The sequence below is a fragment of the Sciurus vulgaris genome, assembly GCF_902686455.1.
Source record: "Sciurus vulgaris genome assembly, chromosome: 4".
Taxonomy (NCBI): Eukaryota; Metazoa; Chordata; class Mammalia; order Rodentia; family Sciuridae; genus Sciurus; species Sciurus vulgaris.
Genome location: NC_136464.1, coordinates 149,405,160 through 149,428,714, shown reverse-complemented (window position 1 = coordinate 149,428,714; position 23,555 = coordinate 149,405,160). Strand labels below are relative to the sequence as shown.

At 35.8% G+C, this 23,555-nt stretch overlaps 1 protein-coding gene across 1 annotated transcript in view; it reads left to right on the top strand.

The window, feature by feature from the left end:
* Positions 1–319: 319 nt before the first annotated feature.
* The window catches only part of INTS6 (integrator complex subunit 6), an 83,931-nt gene continuing 60,695 nt past the window's right edge, over positions 320–23,555 (top strand). Inside the window, exons 1-4 of the mRNA XM_079136150.1 lie at positions 320–937; positions 1,312–1,389; positions 2,192–2,341; positions 22,887–22,976. Of these exons, the coding sequence (XP_078992276.1) occupies positions 827–937; positions 1,312–1,389; positions 2,192–2,341; positions 22,887–22,976 (429 nt within the window). The 5' untranslated portion in view covers positions 320–826. The remainder of the gene's footprint in view (positions 938–1,311; positions 1,390–2,191; positions 2,342–22,886; positions 22,977–23,555) is intronic.

Here is a 23,555-nt window from a genome sequence, read left to right as displayed (position 1 = left end):
CCCGCGGTCCTTCCGCGGCCCGTCCCCGCCCCTTCCCGGAGCCCGCCTCCGCGTCTGCCGGCCCGCCTGCCTGCCCCTCGCGCTCGCTCTCGCGCGCACCCGATGCCCCGCCTCCGCGCGTGCTCAATAACTGTCCCCGGAGCCGGCCTACAAGCTTTCTCCGCCCCTGAACTGTTTGAATATGCTAATGAAGATCCAGGGACTAACCAATAGAACAGCGGGGCGGTGTATCACGTGGCTAGGGGACGTGTCAGGGGGCGGAGCCTCTGCAGCCCCTGCCCAAGTTAAAACCGGAGTGTGAGAGAGAAAAGCGCTTCAGTAGCGAGAGGGGCTGAGAAAGTGGTGACACCGCCGGGGTGCGGAGGGAGTCCCTGAAACTTCTCCCAACAGCCCCAGGGCCAATCTCCCCTCAGCCCACTCCCCTCTTCGCCAGCTCCCTGGTCCCCACTCCCTGCACCGGGGGTGGGGTGGGGAGCCAGGCCCGTCTCCCGCGGGGACACACACAGGGACCGGGAGCGGGGACGGGACCCCCAGGCGGGGGGGACGGACCGACAGACAGACGGCCGGGCTCCCGCCCCAGCGGGCAGGCAGGCAGGAGGAGGCGGAGGCAGGGGTACGACGGGGAGGACTGGGTCTGGGGAGTTTCCTCTCAACTATCGGGGGAGAAACTCCCCGCAGCCGGAGGAAAGACCCAGACGGTGTTTTCCTCCCGGGGGCCGCGCTCCCCCGCCCCGCGTAGCGGCGGTCGCCGCCGCCGCCACCGGTGCCTCCACCTCTACCATCTCTTTCTCCACCACCTCGGGCCCCGGTGTCCCCGGCCAGCACTATGCCCATCTTACTGTTCCTGATAGACACGTCTGCCTCTATGAACCAGCGCAGCCATCTGGGCACCACCTACCTGGACACGGCCAAAGGCGCGGTAGAGACCTTCATGAAGGTACCGACTGACCGAGCCCGGGCGGCGACCCTGGCCCGGTGGCCCGCGGGAGGCAGGGTGGGGGGGAGGGCGGCCGGGGGCAGCGGGGCGGGGGTGTCGGGGACCTGACTGCGGGCGCTGCCGGGCTCGGGGACCCCCTCCCCCACCGCGCGGGCGGGCGGGCGGGCGGGCGCTGCAAGCTGGGTTCGGCCGGGGCCCGGGTTCCGGCCCCGGGCGGTGTGTGGGGAGCGATCTGTGTGTGGGGCGGCGTGGAGGGGCGGCCGCTGCGTGTGCGGTACTGTGGGGGTGGTGGGGCGGCTGGGCGCCCCTTCTCTGCCTATTAACCTCGCCTCTGCTTCCCTCTTACCCGCCCCGTTCCTCCTCCCATACCGCAGCTCCGTGCCCGGGACCCTGCCAGCAGAGGAGACAGGTATATGCTGGTCACTTTCGAAGAGCCGCCCTATGCTATCAAGGTAACAGCCCTCGCCCTCCCCCTTCCCTTCCTTCCCTTCCCTGTTCCTTCCTCGCTCGCCCTCCCCGCCCCCCCATTCACCCTTCATTATGCTCCCCTCCCCCACCCGCTGCGCTCCGGGCGCCGAGGTCTCTTCCCGTGCGGGCTCCCACCCCCTCCCCCATTCGAGAGCGTCCTGGCGCGGTGCAGAGTCTCCGGGCCACCGCCGTCCCCTCCCCGGCCCGGCTCGGCCCGGCGGCGGCGGCGGCGCTTGCGATCAACATGGCCGACATTTCCCCTCCGCGGCGTGAGCGGCAGCAATGAACTGTGGGGGATATTTATTCAAGTTAGCCCGAGTGACAGCCGGGCCCGGCCGCGCTGAGCCCCGGTTTGCATTAAAGGGGAATGGGCCCGAAGAGCGAGGGAGCCCTCTGGGGGGCTGCGAGGCTTGGTCATCTCTAGAGTCTTCCTAAGGCGACCTGCTGATGGGACAGCCTTGGGCCAACTTCAGAAGTCATCTACTTTCTACTAATACCTACGCACCCCTGGATTTTGAGTATTATGTTAGGTAGTAAATTTCTTGATGAAGTTATAAAGTATTAAGGCCCTTAGCCACCAGAAACTATGGAGCATGCAGGGTTATTCTTGGCTACCTTTGGAAGAGTTTCCTCAGCAGAGATACAGTATTAACAGGTTAACTAAAGCCATACCAACCAAAAAGTGAAGCTAACCAAACACCTACTTAGTGAATGTCAGATTATAAAGGTTGTCCGTGTGTATGTGGGTTTAAAAGATGAAAAAAAATCTCACATTTTTCTTTTCAGGCTGGATGGAAAGAAAATCATGCAACGTTTATGAATGAACTGAAAAACCTTCAGGCTGAAGGACTTACGACTCTTGGCCAATCCCTAAGGACAGCTTTTGATTTATTAAATTTAAATAGATTAGTAACTGGCATAGACAACTATGGGCAGGTAGGTTGAATATTAAGGTGGAAAGTAGTTTATTACTGATTTTTTGGTAGAAAAATAGTTCAGTACCAAACTATAACACACCTCAAGTATAAAACATTTCAGATTGAAAAGCAGTGTGTACATGGTTCAGAGATGAAACTCATCCTACAGTATATGGTTTTGTATCCTTTACCACCCCCCCATATGCATTTGTATTCAGAATTAGAATCTGAATTCTTTGCTGTAAAGTTGACATGGATTTGGTTTCACTAAAGACATAAAAGGGAAAATACCTTGCTTCAGCATACTCACTCTCCGTGGTTTACCTGCAGACATGATATACAGCTACTGAAATGGCTTATAGACTTTAATTAATCAGTGGGTCTTTATTTCTATATTATTAGTAAAAATGTTGGAGAAAGTTATTCTCTTTGTTGCATCAGGATTTAGTTTAACCATATTGTATAACTACTCTGAAAGGTAAGACTTTGGAGGGCAGTAACTGACTGGGTACATTAAGATTTCTCATCTCTTGAAGCTTACACTGTTAGCAACTATGGCAGGATGAATATTGAGTTAAATGGCAGGTCCAGAGTTTTGTTTTTAAATTCTTAACCCTTGGAAAATAGGTTGTCTTGTAAATATGAAATAACCCCTTTCTTTCTTCAGTAAGGAAGTCCCTCTCTTCTATCTACTTGAGGATGAGGCCAGAGATTTAAATTACATAATCATTCATTCACTATGGAATAATGTGAGGTGGTCCATTATAACGTTTTATAATGTTACTCTGAAATATAGGATACTGAAGAATGTGTAATGGTATACATAATAAAGGAATATTATACCCAAGTAATTTAGTTCTTATATTGTAGTACAAAGCAGTATTAACCATAATGATATATTTAGGTATACATTGTGTTCTTTACCAAGTTCCATAATCAACAAGTTTCATGAGATTCACACATTCAAGGAAATTTGTCTTGTGAATACAACTTTTATTTGCCTTAGATAGAAAGAAATGGAAATGTTCCGTTGTTGTAGCAGTTTTTTTTTTTTTTTTTTAATAGAAGTTTTTCAGTTCCTAGGCATCTTTAGAAGTAGTTGAATATGGTCCCACACCATTTAAAATATACATTGCAATTCAGAGAATTGCACTTTTGTCATTTAATTAGGTAAATTTTTTTTGGACCACATCCCTTCCCCCATCTCTTCTCTGCTTTATTTTGTAACTTTACAACTGTGTTGGTCTGTTTCTGTAAAATAATCTCTTTCATACTCCATTGGTACATGTTACATGATCTTTTGTTGCTTAAGGTTTTGATTCAAACTTTTTTGAGTTCAATGCCTCATTTTAAACTTGCTATTATTTAGTTGGTTGTCAGGTTGTCAGTGTATAGTAGAACTTAATTTCCTGTTTTTCTACATCACATTTTGTAAGTGGGAAAGGCATTTGGACCCATTGTCCTTCTACACCATATTAAAAATATTTCTAAGAGTGTTTCCATAGAAAAACTGCTTGTCATAGAGGGACTGAGGACATTTGTAACTTAAACCTGTATTTTCCTTTTCCCAGTTGCCATTTTCCACCAGAGAACATTTTAGTTCTTATCTGTAAATCTTACAAAAAGTTTGAGGTTGAAGGTGGTCCTGCTGTGCTGGAATCACTTTGACCAAAAGAAGAGCATGAAGATGAAAATGTTTTTACATGTCAGGGTTTATTAACTCAATAATAGGCAGGGATAATGTTTCTTAGTTATCTTGATGAATAAGCAAGGATGCAAGGAGCAGTAATAATGCTTGTGTTTTAAACTGGCACATAAAAATGCAGCTAGCATTAAAATTAAGAAACTGCAATTTCTGAATAAAAATGAAATGATCATTTGAGTAAAGTGTTCATTTAGAAGAGAATATCCTTGCAGAAGATTTTTTCATCATAAAAGTGATGTAAATATTTCATATTTTCTATTCATACAAAGCATATAAACTATCAGGAATTTTGGATGTCTTAAATATTTAATAATCTCATTCATGAGTTTTCTTTGTGTGTTTTCTGTGGAATATCTTTACTCTGTAACCTTAGTATTTTTATACTTTATACTCTGAAATAAGATGTGAAGCCCACAATACTAAATTCTATATAATCTCACTAGCTGAAGGAAATGAGAAGAGGTGAGTTAGCTGGAAGGCAGACCATGTCTATTTTAGAGTATCTAAGAAACTTAAGTTTCTGAATTATTTTCCTGTATCTAAATTTGTGGTGCTAAGAATCGAATCCAGTGTCTCACACATGCTGAGCAAGTGTTCTACCACTGAGCCACAACTCCAGCCCAGTATACCTAATTCTTTAAGTATTAGCTTGGATGCTCAGAATTTGCAAGACATCAGTAAGTTTAAAATAGCTGAAAAAAAGTGATTATTGGTGAATGTTTTCCTCAAGCACTTAGGATATCCCACTAAAAGTTTTCTTCCTGTTGAAGTCTTTATAAATATTTGATTTTGATATCTGAACATTTGCTGATATGTATATAGTTGTGGAATAATGTAGCCTCTAGTTACTCCTTGCCATTATAGGAGCACATTATTAAATTTCTTATAATTACAGATAAATTTGATACTTTTAATTAAATTTGATATTTTTCCACATATGTTCAACAATTTTGAATAATGCCATTAAAAATCTGAATCAACCCAAGATTCTAAAATTAGGAAATGTATAAAATTTCAGAGGTCTTATTAAAGTTTTATATGTAGATGGCTTTATTTTCATACTGTTCTAGATTATTCTGTTTTTCTATCAATGTTTTCACCATTGTCTTTTTTTTTCTTTTTAAAGTTAGGTTCCAGTTAGGATTACTGAATCTCACTGTGACTTGCAAATCATCATTTTTGCTACTGGCCTGACTCTACACCTCTATTCCCCAATAAACTAGTACTGATTAGATTGTTCAGAATGTTATCTAACCTACTGTGTATGCTGGGTATAGATAATTCTTGAGTGATATCTTAAATGGAGATAAAATATATATTTAGTTTTTTGTACTTATGATTGAACTCAGTGGTGCTTAACCATTACCACTAAGCCATATCCCCAGTCCTTTTTATGTTTTTATTTTGAGACAAGGTCTCACTAAGTTGCTGAGGCTGGCCTTGAACTTGTGATCCTCCTGTCTCAGCCTTCGGAGTTACTGGGTTTATAGGCATGCATCACCATACCCAGTGTATTTTAATTTTGGTGGGCTTTTAAGGGCTGATGGCTTTTGGGTAAGGTCAAAATGAATGCTTCTTAATGGAGAATATTTTAACCCATTTTATTTTCGAGCATAAAGGTCTTTTTGTGAATTTAGAAAATAAACCAGGTAGAGTTGTAGTGCTTCCCCCCTCAGAGTAGTTGCTATTTAGTACTCAGGTACAAAATTCAGGCTTTCCTTTAATTTTGTTTGGTGAAGTAGTGATTCCTATTTGGGGTTTTTGTTCCCTTAGGTTATCAACATTTTGATAATTATTTTTTTATTTGAATTTTTTGCAGACTGCATTTTGATTCATTGTACACAAATGGGGTACATCATTTGGTTTCTATGGTTGAACATGATGTAGATTCATACCATTTGTGTGATCATACATGTACATAGGGTAATGATGTCTGTCTCATTCCACCATTTTTCATACCCCCCTCCCTCTCATTTCCTTCTACATAATCTAAAGTTCCCCCATTCTTCTCTCCCTCCCCACCCCCCAAACGCCATTATATAGCATTCTTCACTTATCAGGGAAAACATTTGGCCTTTGGTTTTTTTGGGGATTGGATTATTTTACTTAGTATGATGTTCTCTAACTCCATCCACTTATTTGCAAATGCCATAATATTATTCTTTATGGCTGAATAATACTCCATTGTGTATATAAACCACAGTTTCTTTATCCATCTGTTGAAGGGCATCTAGGTTGGTTCCACAATCTAGCTATTGTGAACTGAGCTGCTATAAACATTGATGTGGCTGTGTTACTGTAGTATGCTGATTTTAACTCCTTTGGGTATAAACCGAGAAGTGGGATAACTGGGTCAAAAGGTGGGTCCATTCCAAGTTTTCTGAGGATTCTCCACACTGCTATCCAGAGTGGCTGTACCAATTTGCAGCTCTACCAGCAATGTAAAAGTGTGCCTTTTTCCCCTCATCCACGCCAACATCTATTATTGTTTGTGTTCTTGATAATAGCCATTCTAATTGGAGTAAGATGAAATCTTAGAGTTGTTTTAATTTGCATTTCTCTAATTACTAGAGATGTTGAACACTTTCATGTATTTATTAATTGCCTGTATGTCTTCTGTAAAGTGTCTGTCCAGTTCCTTGGCCCATTTATCGATTGGGTTCTTTGTATTTTGGCTGTAGAATATTTTTAAATGAAAGTAGATTAGTGTATGTGAATATGTGACTGCTTAATATGAAATGGAAACATTAGTGAATAGTATAAATTTTTTTTTTTTTTTTTTTTTTTTTTGAGTAGTATAGGGGATGGGCCCAGGGCCTCATGCTTGCTAGGCAAGTGCTCTACCACTGATCTATACTCCCTCACCCTTTTAAAAATACTTATTTTGTGAGTTCTTACTAAATTGCCCAGGCTGGCCACAAACTTGAGTTCCTCCTACCTAGGCCTCTCAAGTAGCTAGGTTTACAGGATGCACCACCATGCCTGTCCTATTTTGTCAATTTATAAAAGTCCTTTAATTAAGAGAAAAAAATTTAATAGTGGCAATAAGCCTGCACTTCAGTACTGTTAAGTGTATTCACACTGTTGTGCAACCGATAACCAGAACTTTTTCATCTTGCAAAATTGAAACTGTACCCATAAACGGTAACTCCCCATTTCTTCTCCCCAGCCCTTGTAGATTATTATTCTGCTTTGTGTTCTTAAGAGGTTGACTGTTTTAGATACCTCCTGTAAGTAGAAACATACACTACAGTTGAACCTCCCTGTCCAAGTGTTCCATATCTGGACCTAACCAACTGCAGGTCAAAAAATATTTGCTTCTGCAGTTGAATGAAAATTGCTTCTGTATAGAACTGAATTTTCTTTGTCATTGTTCCCAAAACAATACCACATGAACTAGTTACATAGCATTTACATTGTTAGGTATTCTGAGTAATCTACAGATGATTTAAAGTTATACAGTAGAATGTAGGTTATATGCAAATATGCCATTTTATGTAAGGGATTTGAGCATCCTTGGAATTTGGTATCTTGGAAGTGGGGGGAGGGGCGGGTGGATTAGACCTGGAACCACTTTTCCATGGATACCAAGGGAGGGACTCCGTTCTTCATTTTGTGACTTGTCTTAGTCATTTTGTGACTCTCTTATTTCACTTAGCATAATGTTCATCCGTGTTGTAGCATGTGTCAGGATTTTCTTTTAAGGTTGAATTACACTCAATTTTATGCGAATGCCGCATTTTGCTTATGTACTCACTTGTTGATCACTTGGATTACTTCCACCTCTTGGCTATTGTGAATAATGGTGTAGTGAACATGGTTGTGCAAATCTTTTCAAGATTCTGCTTTTAGTTCTTTTGGATGCATACCATGAAGTGGAATTGTTGGATCATATGGTAATTTCATATTCAGTTTTTTGAGGAAGTACCATACCATACCATACTGTTTTTCATGGTAATTGCTCCATTCTACATTCCCATCAACAGTACACAAGGTTACTTTCTCTGCATCCTTGCAAACACTTGTATTCATTCATTCGTTTTTTCTTTCTTTTTTTTGATATTAGCCGTCTCATGATTTTTATTTGCATTAATGTAGATTATGTTGAACACCTTTTCAAATGGCCATTTGTGTACAGTTTTTGAAGAAGTATCAATTTTTTTTCCATTTTTCAAAGTTTTTTTTTTTTTTTTTTGATTTGTAGGATTTCTTTGGCTCTTAACCCCTTGATTTGAACATATTTTCTCCCATTCTGTGGGTTGTATTTTCTCTATTGATTGTGTCCTTTGCTGCACAGAAGTTTTACATTTTTATGTAGTTCTTTTTATCTATTTTCACTTTTGTTGCCTGTGCTTTTGGTGGTGTATCCACAAAAATCATTGCAAAGTGCAGTATCATTGAAACTTTTCTCTATGTTTTAAGAGTGTTAGATCTATGTTTGGGTCTTAAATCTGTTTCAAGCTAATTTTATGATGGAAGGATTCACCTTTTCTTGTCCTTGTTCATCTCTTAATTTCCTTATTGTTTGGTTTTGTCAAGTCCTTGAACTTTTTTAAGTCTCCTTAAAGTATTTTTAATTTGGTGGAGAGATGGGGATATATATATAGCTCAGTGATAGAGTGCTTGCTTAACATGCACGAGGCCCTGGGTTCAGTCCCCAGTACCTTTAAAAAAAAAAATATGCCTCTGTGTGTTGTCTGTGTGTGTGTGTGTAGGTGTAGATAACCCTCCCCCCATATCTATCCATACAGAGAGGGAACTGTACAGTCAAAGTTAATGTTTTCTCCCCGTCTTTGTTACGTAAAAGAAAAGCAAGGACTAGAGATGTGAGAATTGGTATCCTAATTTTGACCTTGACTTTGAATTACTATGTAACATTGGGCAGTCAGCCTCTTCTTATTCCAAATTGGCAATAATGAAACCATTATGCCCTTTTTGTTATAGAATTAATGAGAGGTTTAAGTGGGACATATATTTAAAATACACTTAAATTTTTTGAAGTGCTCAGTAGACAAACTGGATAATACCTCTCTTCAGTTTACCTCTCTTCAGCTTTAAGTTTGAAATTATAAAAGTCTAGTAAGATTTAAAACTGCTTTCTGTTACATGTTTTGAAATCTATTAGTTGCATATTCCTTGGGCTTTGTATTTCATTTTAGAGAAGCAGGTGTGAATGAAAATAATGTAACTTGATCAAAGTTGTCTCATTGGCAGTTGGTAAGCATGAGATGGTGTTTTTAAAGAAATAGGTTAAGTGAAGATGTGGGATAAAATATGGGAATGGAATTTTAAAGAAATTTATGAAAGGAAAACTGGATGTAAATAGTTGAGCAGGTAAGTCAGAAATGTGACAAAAGCATGTTTTAGCATTCTTTCAATTAGGGAGCTCCCCCTAGTGTGTTTAAGATGAGATTTACACAAGTTTGATTTATAAGGCACTTCTCAGGTTCCTTACCATGCCTGGGTAAAATTTTAATAAGATTTGACTGAGCTCAAAGAAGCATGAAATAGATATGATTTATTTCCTGTTGAACATTAATTTTAATGGTGGTAAATTTAAAAATATTTCAAGTCCCAGATTTTATTTTCTTTCAAGATACTTGGTACATTTCTTTATAATCTTACACTTGAAATCTCTTGTTCTAAAAATCAAAAAAATTTCTTGGTTGGGCTCTTTCAGAAGAAAATGAAAACAATATTCTAAGGGCATTGGTGCATTCTTAATAGAGATTGTCTAAAACAAGCCTTAGGTACAAAAGGCAAAAATATTAGGTTCTATTTCTCTTTTAAAGATAAGTTTGTTTTCTCTTCTTACAAGAGAATGTCAATATTTTATGCCTTAAATTATATACAACAAAATTTAAAGACCACGAATAAATCTAATTTGAATGAAAGAATTCCACTTATTTAAGTAGTATGAATTGATTTAAGGTCATTTGTGGTCAGAGTTAGCTAAAATAATTTTTTAGCTCTGTTTATGTCATGGATATCTTCAAAGAAATTAATTTTTTATTTGAAATGTTTCTTTAAAGTTATTTTTAACTATTATAACCTTCACTCAAATTTATACTCTAAATTATTTTTTTCTTAGTTGACCAATACTCACAAATCCTGACCCGTTTATTGTCCATTTTTAAAAAATAATTTTCTTACATAGTACGTTTATTTACATATAATTTACACATACTTTATGCACTATAAACAAAATGTTGAAATTTTTTTCACTTGTTTTTTGGTTTTGCTTTGGTTTGTGTTTATTTCTTTCTTCCCTACTCCCAAACTTTTTATTGAGATATAACTAAAAACCATATCCTAAGTGTGAAGCTTAGGATATTTTAATATATACTCTTGAAAAGAAGCATCGAACTTTTTTCCTGGAGTGGGGTTGCTGGGGATTGAACCCAAGGACACTGAGGTACAGTCCCAGTCCTTTTTATTTTTTAATCTTGGTACAAGGTTGTACTCAGTTGCTGAGCATCCCACTAAGTTACTAAAGCTGGCTTCTAACTCAGTAACTCTGGTGTTAGCCTCCTGAGTCATAGGGATCATGGGTGTGTACCACCACACCCTGGGCGGCTACCATTGAACTTTTCTATCTACTGACACAACATTGGACTTTCTGTGTGTGGTTATTATTATTATTTTGGTGATTAAATCCAAGGGTACTTTATCATTGAGCTATATCCCCAGTCTTTTTTAGTTTTTAATTTTGATATAGGGTCTCTGTAAGTTGCCCAAGTCTGTCTTGAATTTGAGATACCCCTTCCTAAGCCTCTTCAGTTGCTAGGATCTATAAGCTTGTGCCTGTAATGATTTTGTGGCCAGAAATAGCTAAATGAATTTTTTAGCCCTGTTTTTGTCATGGGTATCTTCAAAGAGATTATATAATTTGTATAATTACATAATTTGTTGTAAAAGGCATTAGAATGAAAGTGATTTTAGATGTTTACTTCATCTTTGTAATTTTAAAGGTGAAGAACACAAGACCTAGGTTGAAATGTTTAATTTTTTCACATTTATAAAATTTTAAAAGGTTCATAATTGGTTTGGGATGCCTATGCAGAATTTATTAGTAATTTATATATTCAATAAATTTTATTTAAAGGTATAAAAAGATCTGAATCACTTTGTGGGGTTATATCAGTGCTATATGAATTCTTTCAATTCCGTGGGAGCATTTCATTTTGTCATTGTGTTACATTTATTTAGCCTTTCTTGTAACACTGACAAAATACTGTTGGTTACATTAACTTCATTTGGATTCCTTTCTTCCTCCTTTGGAAGAAAAGTAAGGATATGAATGTAGGGGATGGATGACAAGATTTTATATAATTATTTTAAGGCCTAGATTCTAATACATGTATCTACTTAATGGCTTTTTTGATTTTGTATTGCATAGTTTATTAATTTTCTGATGTAGTTAGTTAATATAGAGGTATTATTACTGTCAGTTAATTAGTTCACTTTTCCAAAGTGGTATGCTAGTCAATATTAGTTCTACAATGATAACTTCCCGTGGCAGTTTTGTAATTAGTTGACTATCATGTTTTCCTTTTGTTTTGAAAGTCTCTAAGCATTGTGTCTTTAAGATTCAGAAAAATCTGACGGACTTGATTTATGAATTCCCACTCCACCCATGAGATCTTGCAAGTCACAGAACCTCTTATTTTGTTTAAGAAAATGAACTTAAAGGACCTATCTTGCAAGATTGTGGTGATTAAGTGATATATAACCTAATTTATTGTAACAGCCTATAATCGTTCTTATGAATTTCCCTTTGAATTTTAAAATTATAGATACAAGGAGTTTTTGTTTTATCTTTTTTTCCAGAACAAGCAGTGTGATGATATGGAAGGAACATTATTAGAACTGGCTGTATACCAGTATATATTGTATTGACAAGCCCCTTAACCTCTTTGAGCTTCAAATTTCTCACCCAGGAAGTGCTGTCAATAATATCAATCTTGAAAATTATTTTAAGAATTAAAAATATTTCTTAACCTCCAACAAAGTGGCTACCTGGCACATGGAATTCAGTTGATGATGATTAGCATCTCCAATATCATAGTAAATACTTAGTAGGATAAAAGCTTTCTAATCTGAAATGTGACAAGAAATAAAATACATATTCCCATAATCCTCCATAATCCAACGTGTGTCTATCCCAAGAAGCTAAAATAAACTGTCCATTATTTCCAGCTGGAGTAAAATTTCTTGATGTTGTATTTCTTGCTTTGGTTTTGAGTTGAAGCTCTGTGTAAGATTGTTCCAAAATATTTATCCCTTGGTGTTACAAATCTTTTTCCTAAAATCTCAACTTATTTTTCAAAAACAATTTTCTAACAGTGAGTACTTATTAAACATGTTTTTGATTTTCAAAGCAAGAAAAGTCTTAACTCTGAGGAAATTAAGAGCAGAGTCCACTTCTAGGACTTTTCAATTGTGTATTTTAGAATTCAGTTGGTAATAGTTGGAATGGGGATAAGGGAAGATGTTCTTGTCCATAGCAAAGATCAAGTGTAAAATGTTTGATCCCTTACTGTTTGTTAGATACATTTGTGTGAAAAAGTCAATAGGATAAGCCTAGAGGGATTTTTTTTTTTGTATGAAGATATTTCTTTTTCTAGGGCATATGTGATATGAAATTTGATTATTGGTATATTGAGAGAGATGGTACATGAAAATTTAACTTTTCGTAGTAAAGAACCTTGGAAGGATTATATCATCTACAAAACTTTGTTATGAACCTGAAAATAATTCTGAATATATGAGAACAAAAATTGTAATATATTGATGATAGTTCCTAATTAATAAATGAAAAGAGTGATGTTGGCATGTTAAAGGAAAACTTAATTTGTCTTAATGCTAGTGAACCTCATAGAAAATTAGGAAGCATCAACAAAGTCCTGTGATTATTTTGGAATTACATTGGAAACATCCAAATGGAATTATTTTGAAGAAGTTAAAAACAAACTATTATTTTAAAGAAGAAATTGAGGATAGTTGAGTATGCAGTGTACTGAAAATGTTAGGCTGCCAGTAACACTGAGTGATGGTACAAATGTTGGATCCATGATAATGACTTTTGGATTATCAGGAATTAGCAAAATGATATCTTGGTGGCCTCTCATAATGTGTGAGTCGTGATAGTTCTTGATCTTTTATGTACTTTGGCAGGTAATGATGGATGTAACATTTTTGAATTTTAGTCCTGCAATCTGATTTCTCAGACCAATAAATTAGAAAAAAAATGAGATTGCGTCCAGAAAATGGGGCCTAACCGAAGTTAGCAGTATGCATTCATGTGACATTTTCTTCATGGGAAATATTTCTATGATAAAACCATTCATTGGAGGGTTTGAATGTACAGTTAGGAAGGCTTATAAAATTTTCTTTCTTGAAGGATAGGCCATATATCATGACAGGATTTTTGTTTTCCAAAAGTGTTAACCTATTTTGAAAAATTTTAAATTCTTAAACACTTGGCTATATTTAGCACAAGTGTCAATAAATATTTGAATTGGAATTTACCAGGAATACTTAACATAACACATTTAGAGAAATTGAAGTATTTTCTTCTGAAAAAAAGTCTTAGTCAATTGATTCCTAGAAAAATAAACATCCACATTTGTTTTCAAGGCAGGGCCCCTGGAACTAATCTTACATTGTCTTATCTAATTAAATTAAGATTGACTTTTATCCATAGCATATGGGAAATGATAGACTGTCAGAAGTTTTCCCCAGGTTCTTATCACGAACGTATGCATGTCTTGTCTTTTCCTTCTGTTGTTGCTGTTGTTCTGGGGATTGAGCCCAGGGTTTCAAACATGCTAAGCAATGTGCTTTACCACTGAGCTACATACATCTCCAGTCCTCTTAAAATTTTGTTTTGAGACAAAGTCTCATTAAGTTGCTGAAGCTGACCTTGCACTTGTAATTCTTCAACTGAGGCTGAGGCCTCTCAGGTATCTGAGGGTATAGGTGTGTGGTACCACTTCCCGTTGTGAATGCTTTTTTTCTTATTTTTGAAAACATAATACTTTATTGATAAATATTCTGAGCCAAAACATTTTATTAGGCAGTTCCTCTTCATTTTTATTTGTAGTCTCTATGGAAAGACTCATAGAATTCCATCATTTAAATTTTTTTTTTAATTTTTTTTTTTTTTTTTTTTTTTAAGAGGAGCCTGTTGTGTGTATGTGTGAATTTACTGAGAGCACGTTTGTAGTGTGGATGTGGATGTTTTGAGTGAAGCAACCAGAATGGGTCCTTTTCTGCTTCTTTGTCATACATTCAAGATCAGCTTATCATAGTGTTTAAACTTATTCAATGCTACATTCAAGATTTGATTTAACCAGACTTGGAAGAGTGATATCTGCAGATTTCTGTGGTAATCAGCAACCCAAGGAGGTGATTAATCTTGAGAATAGGCAGATCTAAATGATTTGTTGAGGTCAAATGATTAGCATTTATTGTTGCATATCTTTATTCACTTATCTTTGAAAGTATTTATATCTTTGCTTTTATTTTTTGTCATCTTTCTTGAATGTTTATTATTGCATGTTTTATTAGGTGAATTTTTTTCCTAAGTTGATATTATTTAATTCCTCTAATATAATGGATGTATTAGGTTCTTTATCCAAAAATGTTAGTATTTAAGTAAAATTATTCTAATTTTCATATTGCTCTCTGCTAGTGTAAGCACTGTTTGCCTACTACTTCCTTCTAGGTTGCCAACACCAATTTGTTGGAGTCATTTTATTCAAACTTTAGAGTACAGTTAAATGTAAATTTTAAATTCCACCAGATTATTAAATGTTAATATTTCAGATACATTGAATTTGTAATTGTCACTTGCAGTTATACTTAGCCCTATCTGTTAATGAGTTTCCTTAATGTTAATTTTTCACCAAGTCAGTTTTTGTGGTTAATATTTCTTACTCTTTCTTACATTACTATTTTATCTATTTAAATCAAATTTTAGGATTGTGTTAGTCACTATATTAAAATAAACATGTAGGATTCCTCCCAGCTTTTGCTCAAGCTTTTTTATTCTGTTTTTAATGTTATATTTTTCACATAAAAGATTATGCAATTGAAAAAAAAAAAGAATTGTATTGGTATACAATTGTATAATGGAATTACTTGAAACTAAAAATATATTTTAATGTGTAATTTTCACATTTTTTTTGTAGTTCTAGATACACTAGCAGGTTTTTAAAACTTTTTATTTTGGAATACTAATAAATGCACATGGTTAAAAAAAAGGTGAACCATTTAAAAAGTTACAAAGTTGCTCATTTTCATTCTTCAGAGGCAACCATGTTCATCAGTTTCTAATATATCTTCCAGGGATCTTTTGTGTATAGTCAAAGGTATTACTTTAAAAACAGTCATTTCTTAAGATGAATATTTTGGAGTTTGACATCAAAAGACTCACCTGTGCCCACACCAGTTGTGATCTTAAAAATAAACGTAATAATCTTGATGATTCTAAAACAAACAAGTCTGGTAATTCTGACTTCGGGATGTTAATTCAAATATAAGCCTGTTGGGCCTGTATTGGCTTTAATAATTATATTTTGTTTGGATGTGTAATTAACCAATTTTGTATTCATCTCCATAGTTTATTGAACCCCACCTTAAAAAATTAATTGTTGGATAGGTAGATATAATTAGCACATCAAAACTGGTTTCATAGATCTTATTGATGTAGTTTGAGGCTAACAAAATGTAACTGATTTTGAGAAAAATTACATATATGTACAGGAAATAAGCAGATAGAAAAAGTTCTGGTTGTGGTATGCAAGTGTCTGAGGTTTAAGCATTACTGATCTAAGAAATGTTATTATAACTGACTTAATTTGCAAAGTATTAAGGGAAGATTCTTTTCCTTAGTCTGTGTAGTACAGTACTTATTATCAGTAGTATGATTGATAAATTTTTGGATGTGAATTCTGAAAGTAAAGTATAATATTATGATTAATATTAATAGTTCTATAATTTAATATTTGCTCTATAGAATTTGAAATTTGGCAGACTTATAGCTAAGAGCCAGCAACTGTTTCTAAATGAATATGAGATGGTTTCTCATTTTAGAGTAACATATATTTAGTCACCTCCTTTATCCATGGTAATAGAAGGAAAGATGATGCAGACTTCATTTATTTCATATTTATTATATGTAGATTCTACAAAGATGTGAATAAAGGGAACCTAGAGATTACCTTGTCTAGAAGTTGAACCAGTACAAGATTTTAAACAACAGTCTTATGAAATACTTGTCCAGTATATGGTTATTAGCCTTTACTGATATGCTACTTATCTCTTAAGGCAGCTCTTTTCATCTTTAAACACGATTTGCTTGTTGCTGTTGTTTACTTGAAAAGGAAATTTTAGTTTGAAAAGGGCACAAGCTATTTCTGTACATTTAAAATGTTTTCCTACTTGGTGATAGCTATAGCGTAAAATGTACAGCCTAACATCTCATTTGTTAAATTCTGTTGGTCATCACCACTTTCTTGGTATATAGCAAAACACCGAGACAGAATAATAGTCATGGGTATAGGTTAACTGAAGATGCTACCCTAAGAGAGTCAAAGAACTAACCCTTGGAGTATAGTTTTTCTTTAATAGCAACCTTAAACCACGGGAGAAGTCTAGTGTATATAGGCACTAACAACGCTTTACAGGATTGTTCAGAGGACTAGCTTACATGGCAGAGCCATGGTTTAACCGCAAATGTAGCCACTGCAATTTGTACTGAATACTCAGGGCTGCTTTCCTTTTCTTCAGAAGATTAGTTATGACCTACCTGAGGGTACAGTAAAAATCTTGTGCCTCCTGTACTACATTTCCATGCTTTTGAGTAAAATGAAAATGCGTCTGATCCAGAGATTGATGTTAATTTATATTTGGGGAGAAATTGCCTTGTTTTTACATTTTCAAAACTTATTTTCTTTTCAAAATAATGTATTTTAACATTTTCAAAAGTATACTCTTCGCAAAAATAAAATAGGTTTTAGTGGATAGTATCTGCTTACCTCAATTATATTTTTTAAATGTATTGAGATTTTATGCCTTTATTGAATGATTTATCACCATGATAATCAATTGTTGAGAGACCTATAATGAGAAATCTTAAATGAAAGTTTTTACTTTATAATATCTTGGCCAATATTAAAATCTAATTTCTAAATGATGAAAAGATTCCCATTTGTGAATAGCTCTACAGAATATTCTACTTGGCATTATATTTTCTAGTGATAGTCTGAATTTCTTTACACCAAGAACCACTGCTCTGACGGTAAAACGTGTGAGTTCATTTTGCTTGTGGCAAAAGTAAACTTTTAGTCCCTCTGCTGGCTGCCTTTGTTGCAGCAGAGCTTTTTTTTTTTCCCCCCCGGATATTTTATAGTTGTGATGAAAGGCTATTACAATGACCAAGGTGAATATGGAGGGGAAATTGTAGTGGATTTTCCCCAAATTGAATGACTTTATATAAACATCTTTATTAAGAATAAAAATGTAAAATAGTGTTTATTAATTAATTTTTTTTTGTGGTGCTGTGCTGGGATTGATCCCAGGGCCTAATGCATGCTACGTTAAGTGCTATACTACTGAGCTTACATACCCAGGGAAATAGTGCCTCTTAAATAAAAGGATTGGGGAATTATTAAACTGCATAGAATTGGCACCATAAAGGTAATGACATTGTATTACATGATTAAATTTTAATTCTAATATAGTCATTTGAAATGTTAAAATTTTGTTTTCTGTAAAACATGAAAAAACCTAATAATACTGGCAAATAACTAAAACCATGTATTGACAGAATGATGCCAATTTTTATTATGCAGCCACCAAGAATAAGTGTATTATAAAAGTAGGGGAGGAATAGTGCAAAACTATATATAAGGAACTTTCTTGAAGCAATATGTTCTGGTTACTTTCTACTAGTGATTTAGAAGTTCATGCTGAAATAAACTTGTTAATTTCAAATATTTATGTAATAGTGGTAGGAATGATTTTTTTCCTAGAGAAACAAAAATCCTTTTATGTATAAATTTCATTCATTTAGCCATTATTACTCTAGTTTTGTGTATTTTTTTTCAGACATGGTTTTGTTATGGTGCCCTGGCTAATCTTGACCTGGGACTACAGGTACATGCCACCGTACCTGATTCCTATTCTAATTTTTCTGGTAATGAATGATTCTTGACTATTCCATCTTAGAGAGATGGAGGGATCTTAGGCATTATCATGTGGGTTAATTAAATTGGTGCAGAGAGATTGATCATATTTTTAGTTTTTTCTATCTTTGATCTTTATCTGAATTTTCTAAATTTTAAAGCCATTATAAACATTATTTTATCTTGTGTTCATATATGTAGTCTCTAAAAGTTAAAATCATATAATGTTTATATTTTACATGTTTATAGGACTATGCAAATTATATATAATTTAAAAAGTATATATTTTTAAAAGTAATTGTTCCTGTATATTGTGTTTTATTGAAGCATGTGTTGGGGATGATATTTCAACTTACTAAAATTTTTTTAAAAATTGGGTAAAAAATCATAGAACAACAGGAAGCCACCATGCAAAGGAATAGTACTACCATTAGTTACTTTTTACTGCAAATAAATATATTAAAAAGAAAAACAATCTGGTTGTCACCCCATTCATTGTTGGGCGAATATGGCACAAACTAGGTTGGTGTAGAAGTGTATCCAAGAGATTTGGTTGTTACCTGTAGTATTTATTGATGCTCCAGAAAGACTGTGATTGAGTTGGAACATCTTATTTAGGTACTGACTTTGCAATTTAACCTGCTAGACCAGCTTGAGTTATATCATTTAATCTCCCTGAGTATTTTACCTCACCAAATTTAAGTGTCAAAATAGATAATTGTTTTATTGTTACTATTGAGAGCTAGGTTATTATAGTACTTTCACACACAGCTTCTCAGCTTCACAGCAGAGAGTATTATGTATATTATAAGACTTAAAGTTTCAACTAAAAGCTTTGTTTTGTTGTCTTAGAAAAAGTAACTGAGTTTAGTGTTTATATTTTTAGATTAATAACTGCAACTTTCTGCTAAGTGTTAATACATTTTAACTATTTTTTAGACGTTATGGACAATTTTTTTCTTCTGAATAGTCTCCTCTGTGGTTGGTTGAATTCATAGATAAAGAACCCCTAATATGTAAGGATCTGGGTTTGATCCTTAGCACCACAAACAAAAAACAGAACCCATGGATACAGAGGACCAACCAGCGGTCTTAATTTTGGGGTGGCATCTTCATCTGTAAAGGTCTTATGCAGTAGACAGTTGCTGCTTAATTACAAATACGAGGGCTGGGGATATAGCTCAGTTGGTAGAGTGCTTGCCTTGCAAACACAAGGCCCTGGGTTCAATCCCCAGCATCGAAAAAAAAATTTACAAATACAACTAATTCTGCTTCTGAAATATAATTGTCCCTGTGCTAATAGGAACAAGAATGGATAAGAGTCAGACTTTTGGTCGGAGAATTTGCCTTTAATTTATATTATAATAAAGAAGTGATATAGAAGACCATACTTATAAGAATTTGGTATACAATATGGTAGATTTAAGAGCTTTGCTGATTTGTTTTTGCAAGACAGCAAATTAACAAAAGTAGTTTTAGTCTAAGGGTGAAAGAAAGATAAAATAGTTTTGAAGCTATTAGGGCATCTTGGTTTTCTTTATCTCTCTTTGCCAGTGTTTGAACTAAAATGTGATTATTAGAGACTGAGAAAGAGGGAAATTATGTGTACACGCATTTATTATGCATTAGAGATGTGGATTATGCACCTAACACAGTTCCTGATGTATAGTAGCCACTTTAGTATTGGAATGACTCACGTGGTTAGACAAACACAAAAGGGAGGTTTTTTTTTTTTTTTTTTTTTTTTTGTGGTGCTGGGGAAAGTGGGGGTGGGAGAGGGTACTAGAGATTGAATTAGGACCTTGTACATGTTAGACAAGCACTCTACTACTAATTTACATTCCCAGCCCTGAATTTACTATTTTTTTTCTCTTTGGTATGAGGGATTGAACTCAGGGGCACTTGACCACTGAGCCACGTCCTCAGCCCTATTTTGTATTTTATTTAGAGACAGCGTCTCACTGAGTTGCTTAGTGCCTGGCTTTTGCTGAGGCTGGCTTTGAACTCGAGCTCCTTCTGACTCCTGAATTTACTATCTTAACCATTTTTGTCTGTAGTTCGGTAGTGTTAAGTATATTCACATTGTTGTACAACATATTCATATGTTGTGAATGTATTCAACTATATTTGAAATATATTTTTGAAATGGAGTCTTGCTAGGTTGCCCAGTCTGGTCTAGAACTCCTGGGCTCAAGCAGTTCTCTTGCCTTAACGTCCCAAGAACCTGGGTCTATAGGTGTGTACCACTGTGCCTGGCTTTCAGTTTTTATTTAAATTAGAATTTGGGCTAGGGGTTTAGCTCAGTGGTAGATCACTTGCCTAGCATTTGTGAGGCCTTAGATTCAATGCCAGCACTGCAAACAAATAAAAAAGGAAGAAAGACAGAAAAAAATATTTGCAAAGAGGACAGGTGTTCTAGGTAAGTAGTATTCAGATGATTTTTATTTGAAGGAGCACTTTATCTTATTTAATTTACAATTTGAAAATTTCCACTATTAGAATTTGGAGAGCGAAGAGTGTGATTATTGAAGACCCGGATAATAAGGGAAGGTTTCACAGAAGAGAATGATTTAAACTGGACCTTAGAGAATGAGTAGAAATTGGATAGGTTGTGAGCAGGGAAAAGTTAACAGCATTATACTTGAGGGAGATAGCTCTGAAATGAAAATGAATATTGCCAGGATCTAGCTTCATGAGAAGATCTGTATTAGGATTCATTATTCATTTTGAGGGTGCATGGAATGAGAGGCATAGTGTCATGTAGTATTTCCCCAAATGGCATTCTCTTTGACATTAGAAGGGAAGGATTATAAATTCGTGTTTCCTTTCAGTAAGTCACTTGTGACATTTTGATATTGCTATGCATTCAGAATCTTCTAGAAGTTACATATCTAACATTTTAATGTTATTTGATGGTTGGAAACTTTCTCCTTTTTCATGGACACTGATTTGAGAATTATGTGTGCCACTTGTAAGTTGCATGATTTGATCAAAATGTTTAATCCAGATACAACCCTCTTAGATGATTAGGTTATACTCAATTACTATGTAAAATCATTCAACAGATATTGTGGATGTACTATAATGTGTTAGGAATTGAAAGTTATAAATGCAAGGGAAAGATTATAGAACCATAGATTATTTTATACATATATCCCCTATACATTCTTGGTATTCTAAGTGTGATCCATGGACAGTGCTATCTCCTATTTGTTAGAAATGCAGACTCTGGGCTGGAGATGTAGCTCAGTGGTAGAGTGCTGCCTAAAGTGAGGCCCTAGGTTCTAACTCCAGTACTGAAGAAAAAAAAGAAGTACATAATCTTGGTCTTCATCCCAGACCTACTGAATCAGAAATTGCATTTTATCAAGATCTGCATGTGATTCCTATATACTTTAAGATTTGTCACACTGATCTGCTTCATAGCCAATAAAACTTTATATTCAGATCTTGCTGAATAGTTTATTGTTTTACTATTAGTAGCAGAGAATGTGGTAGTTTTCATTTTCTTTTTTAAAATTTTTTTCCTTGCTTAAGATAGGGTTGGGGAAAATGGGAAGGTGTGTTTCACTGTGTTACCCACGATGGCCTTGAATTACTGGGCTCCTGAGTTGCTGAGACTGTAGGCACCAAGTAGGGCTATACCTTCAATTTCAATTACAAGATTTACCCTCTTGAAACTTCCATGCTTTGGTCTTATGTTTTTGCTCTTCAGTTTTAAAGAGTTATACTGAATGTGCTTAATGGCTCAGTTGGGAACCATGTATATGTAAAAATCAAGCTTATGTTTGTCTAAGTCTCACAAAATATGACTTCTATTACTCAGAGTAGACCAATTTGAAAGGAAGGTATTTTAAGTTATTTTTCCTCATATAGAGTGTATTTGAGAGCCACATGCCATTTTGTTCCATTGTCTCTGCTGCCATTGTTTTTGTACTCCTCTCTCCATGCATTTTCTCATGTTGCACTATTGCTAAGCTCAGAATAGTCCTAGTATTTCCTTGGAGCCAGTTCTAATAATCTTTCTGTCCACATAGCTAGTCACTTGTTTAGACATTTGATTATAGACATGTAGTAACGTTCACCTACTGTCTTGCCTGCCTTTTAAAGAGTTTCTCAGAAAGTATTGTCTTTTGGTTATGGTAATTTGTAATAGCTAAAAAAGTCAGATTATTAGAATTGCCTAGTAGGGTCCCCATTAAGAAATTAAATACTTTAAATTATATTATGTAAATGCTCACTGTAAAAATTAATACAATATATTAAAAAGTGAAAAATCTGTATTTCTGTACCTAGTCCTGCTTTTCCAGGGTTAACTACTATTTATGTCCTCAGCCTTTTTTAAAAATGTAAAAGCAAGCGTATATTATATGTAAAATTCATACATATTCAGGAGAATTGTGTATATTCAGGGGATTGTATATATTCTGTTCTGAGAATTGATTTTTTTAAGCAAGTATTTTTTAGTTGTCAGTGGACCTTTATTTTATTTATATGTGGTACTGAGGATTGAACCCAGTGCCTCACACATGCTAGGCAAGTGCTCTTCTACTGAGCCATAATCCCAGCCCTGAGAATTGATTTTTTACTTAAAAAAAAAAAAAAAAAAAAAAAAAAAAAAGCCAAAGTCTAAACCTTAATATGAATACTGTGTTTTTTGACTTTAGGGAAGAAACCCTTTTTTCTTGGAGCCAGCAATAATTATTACAATTACCGATGGGAGCAAGTTGACTACCACCAGTGGAGTCCAAGATGAGGTAAGTTATGTTTGTATCACTAGATTATGCAAATATAGTTGAAAACTTTTTTTGAAAATATGCACCATAGGGTATTGAACACCTTCTAATAGATTATCTTTTTGATTATTTGTTGCAGTCCAGAGTTGTCTGTCTTCTAAAGCCCATCTTCTTTATTGCTTTTTAGGAGTGTTTGCCATCTTTTCTTAAATAGGAATTTCTTCTTTGAAAAGTTTTTGAGTATACCTCCCACCCCAAATATATGTATTTATAAATTTACATGAGGGTAATAGTGTCAGTTTGTATAGTAAATATCAGTAAAACAAATTCTTATTTTCAGGTTTAAAATAATGGAAACGGTTTTCTAATAATTTCTTCCCACATTCCAGTGAATTCTTAAAGTAACTTCTATCCCTGTGACAGAATGCCTGAGAGAAATAAACTCTTTAACAGGAAAGGCTTATTTTCTCTCAGTTTTGGAGATTTGAATGTATTTGTAAGGCCCTGTTGCTTTTGGGCCTGTGGCAAAGCAGGACATTATTTAGTATGAGCTTATGGAGGTAGAAACTACTTACCTCATAGTGTTCAGGAAGCAGAGAG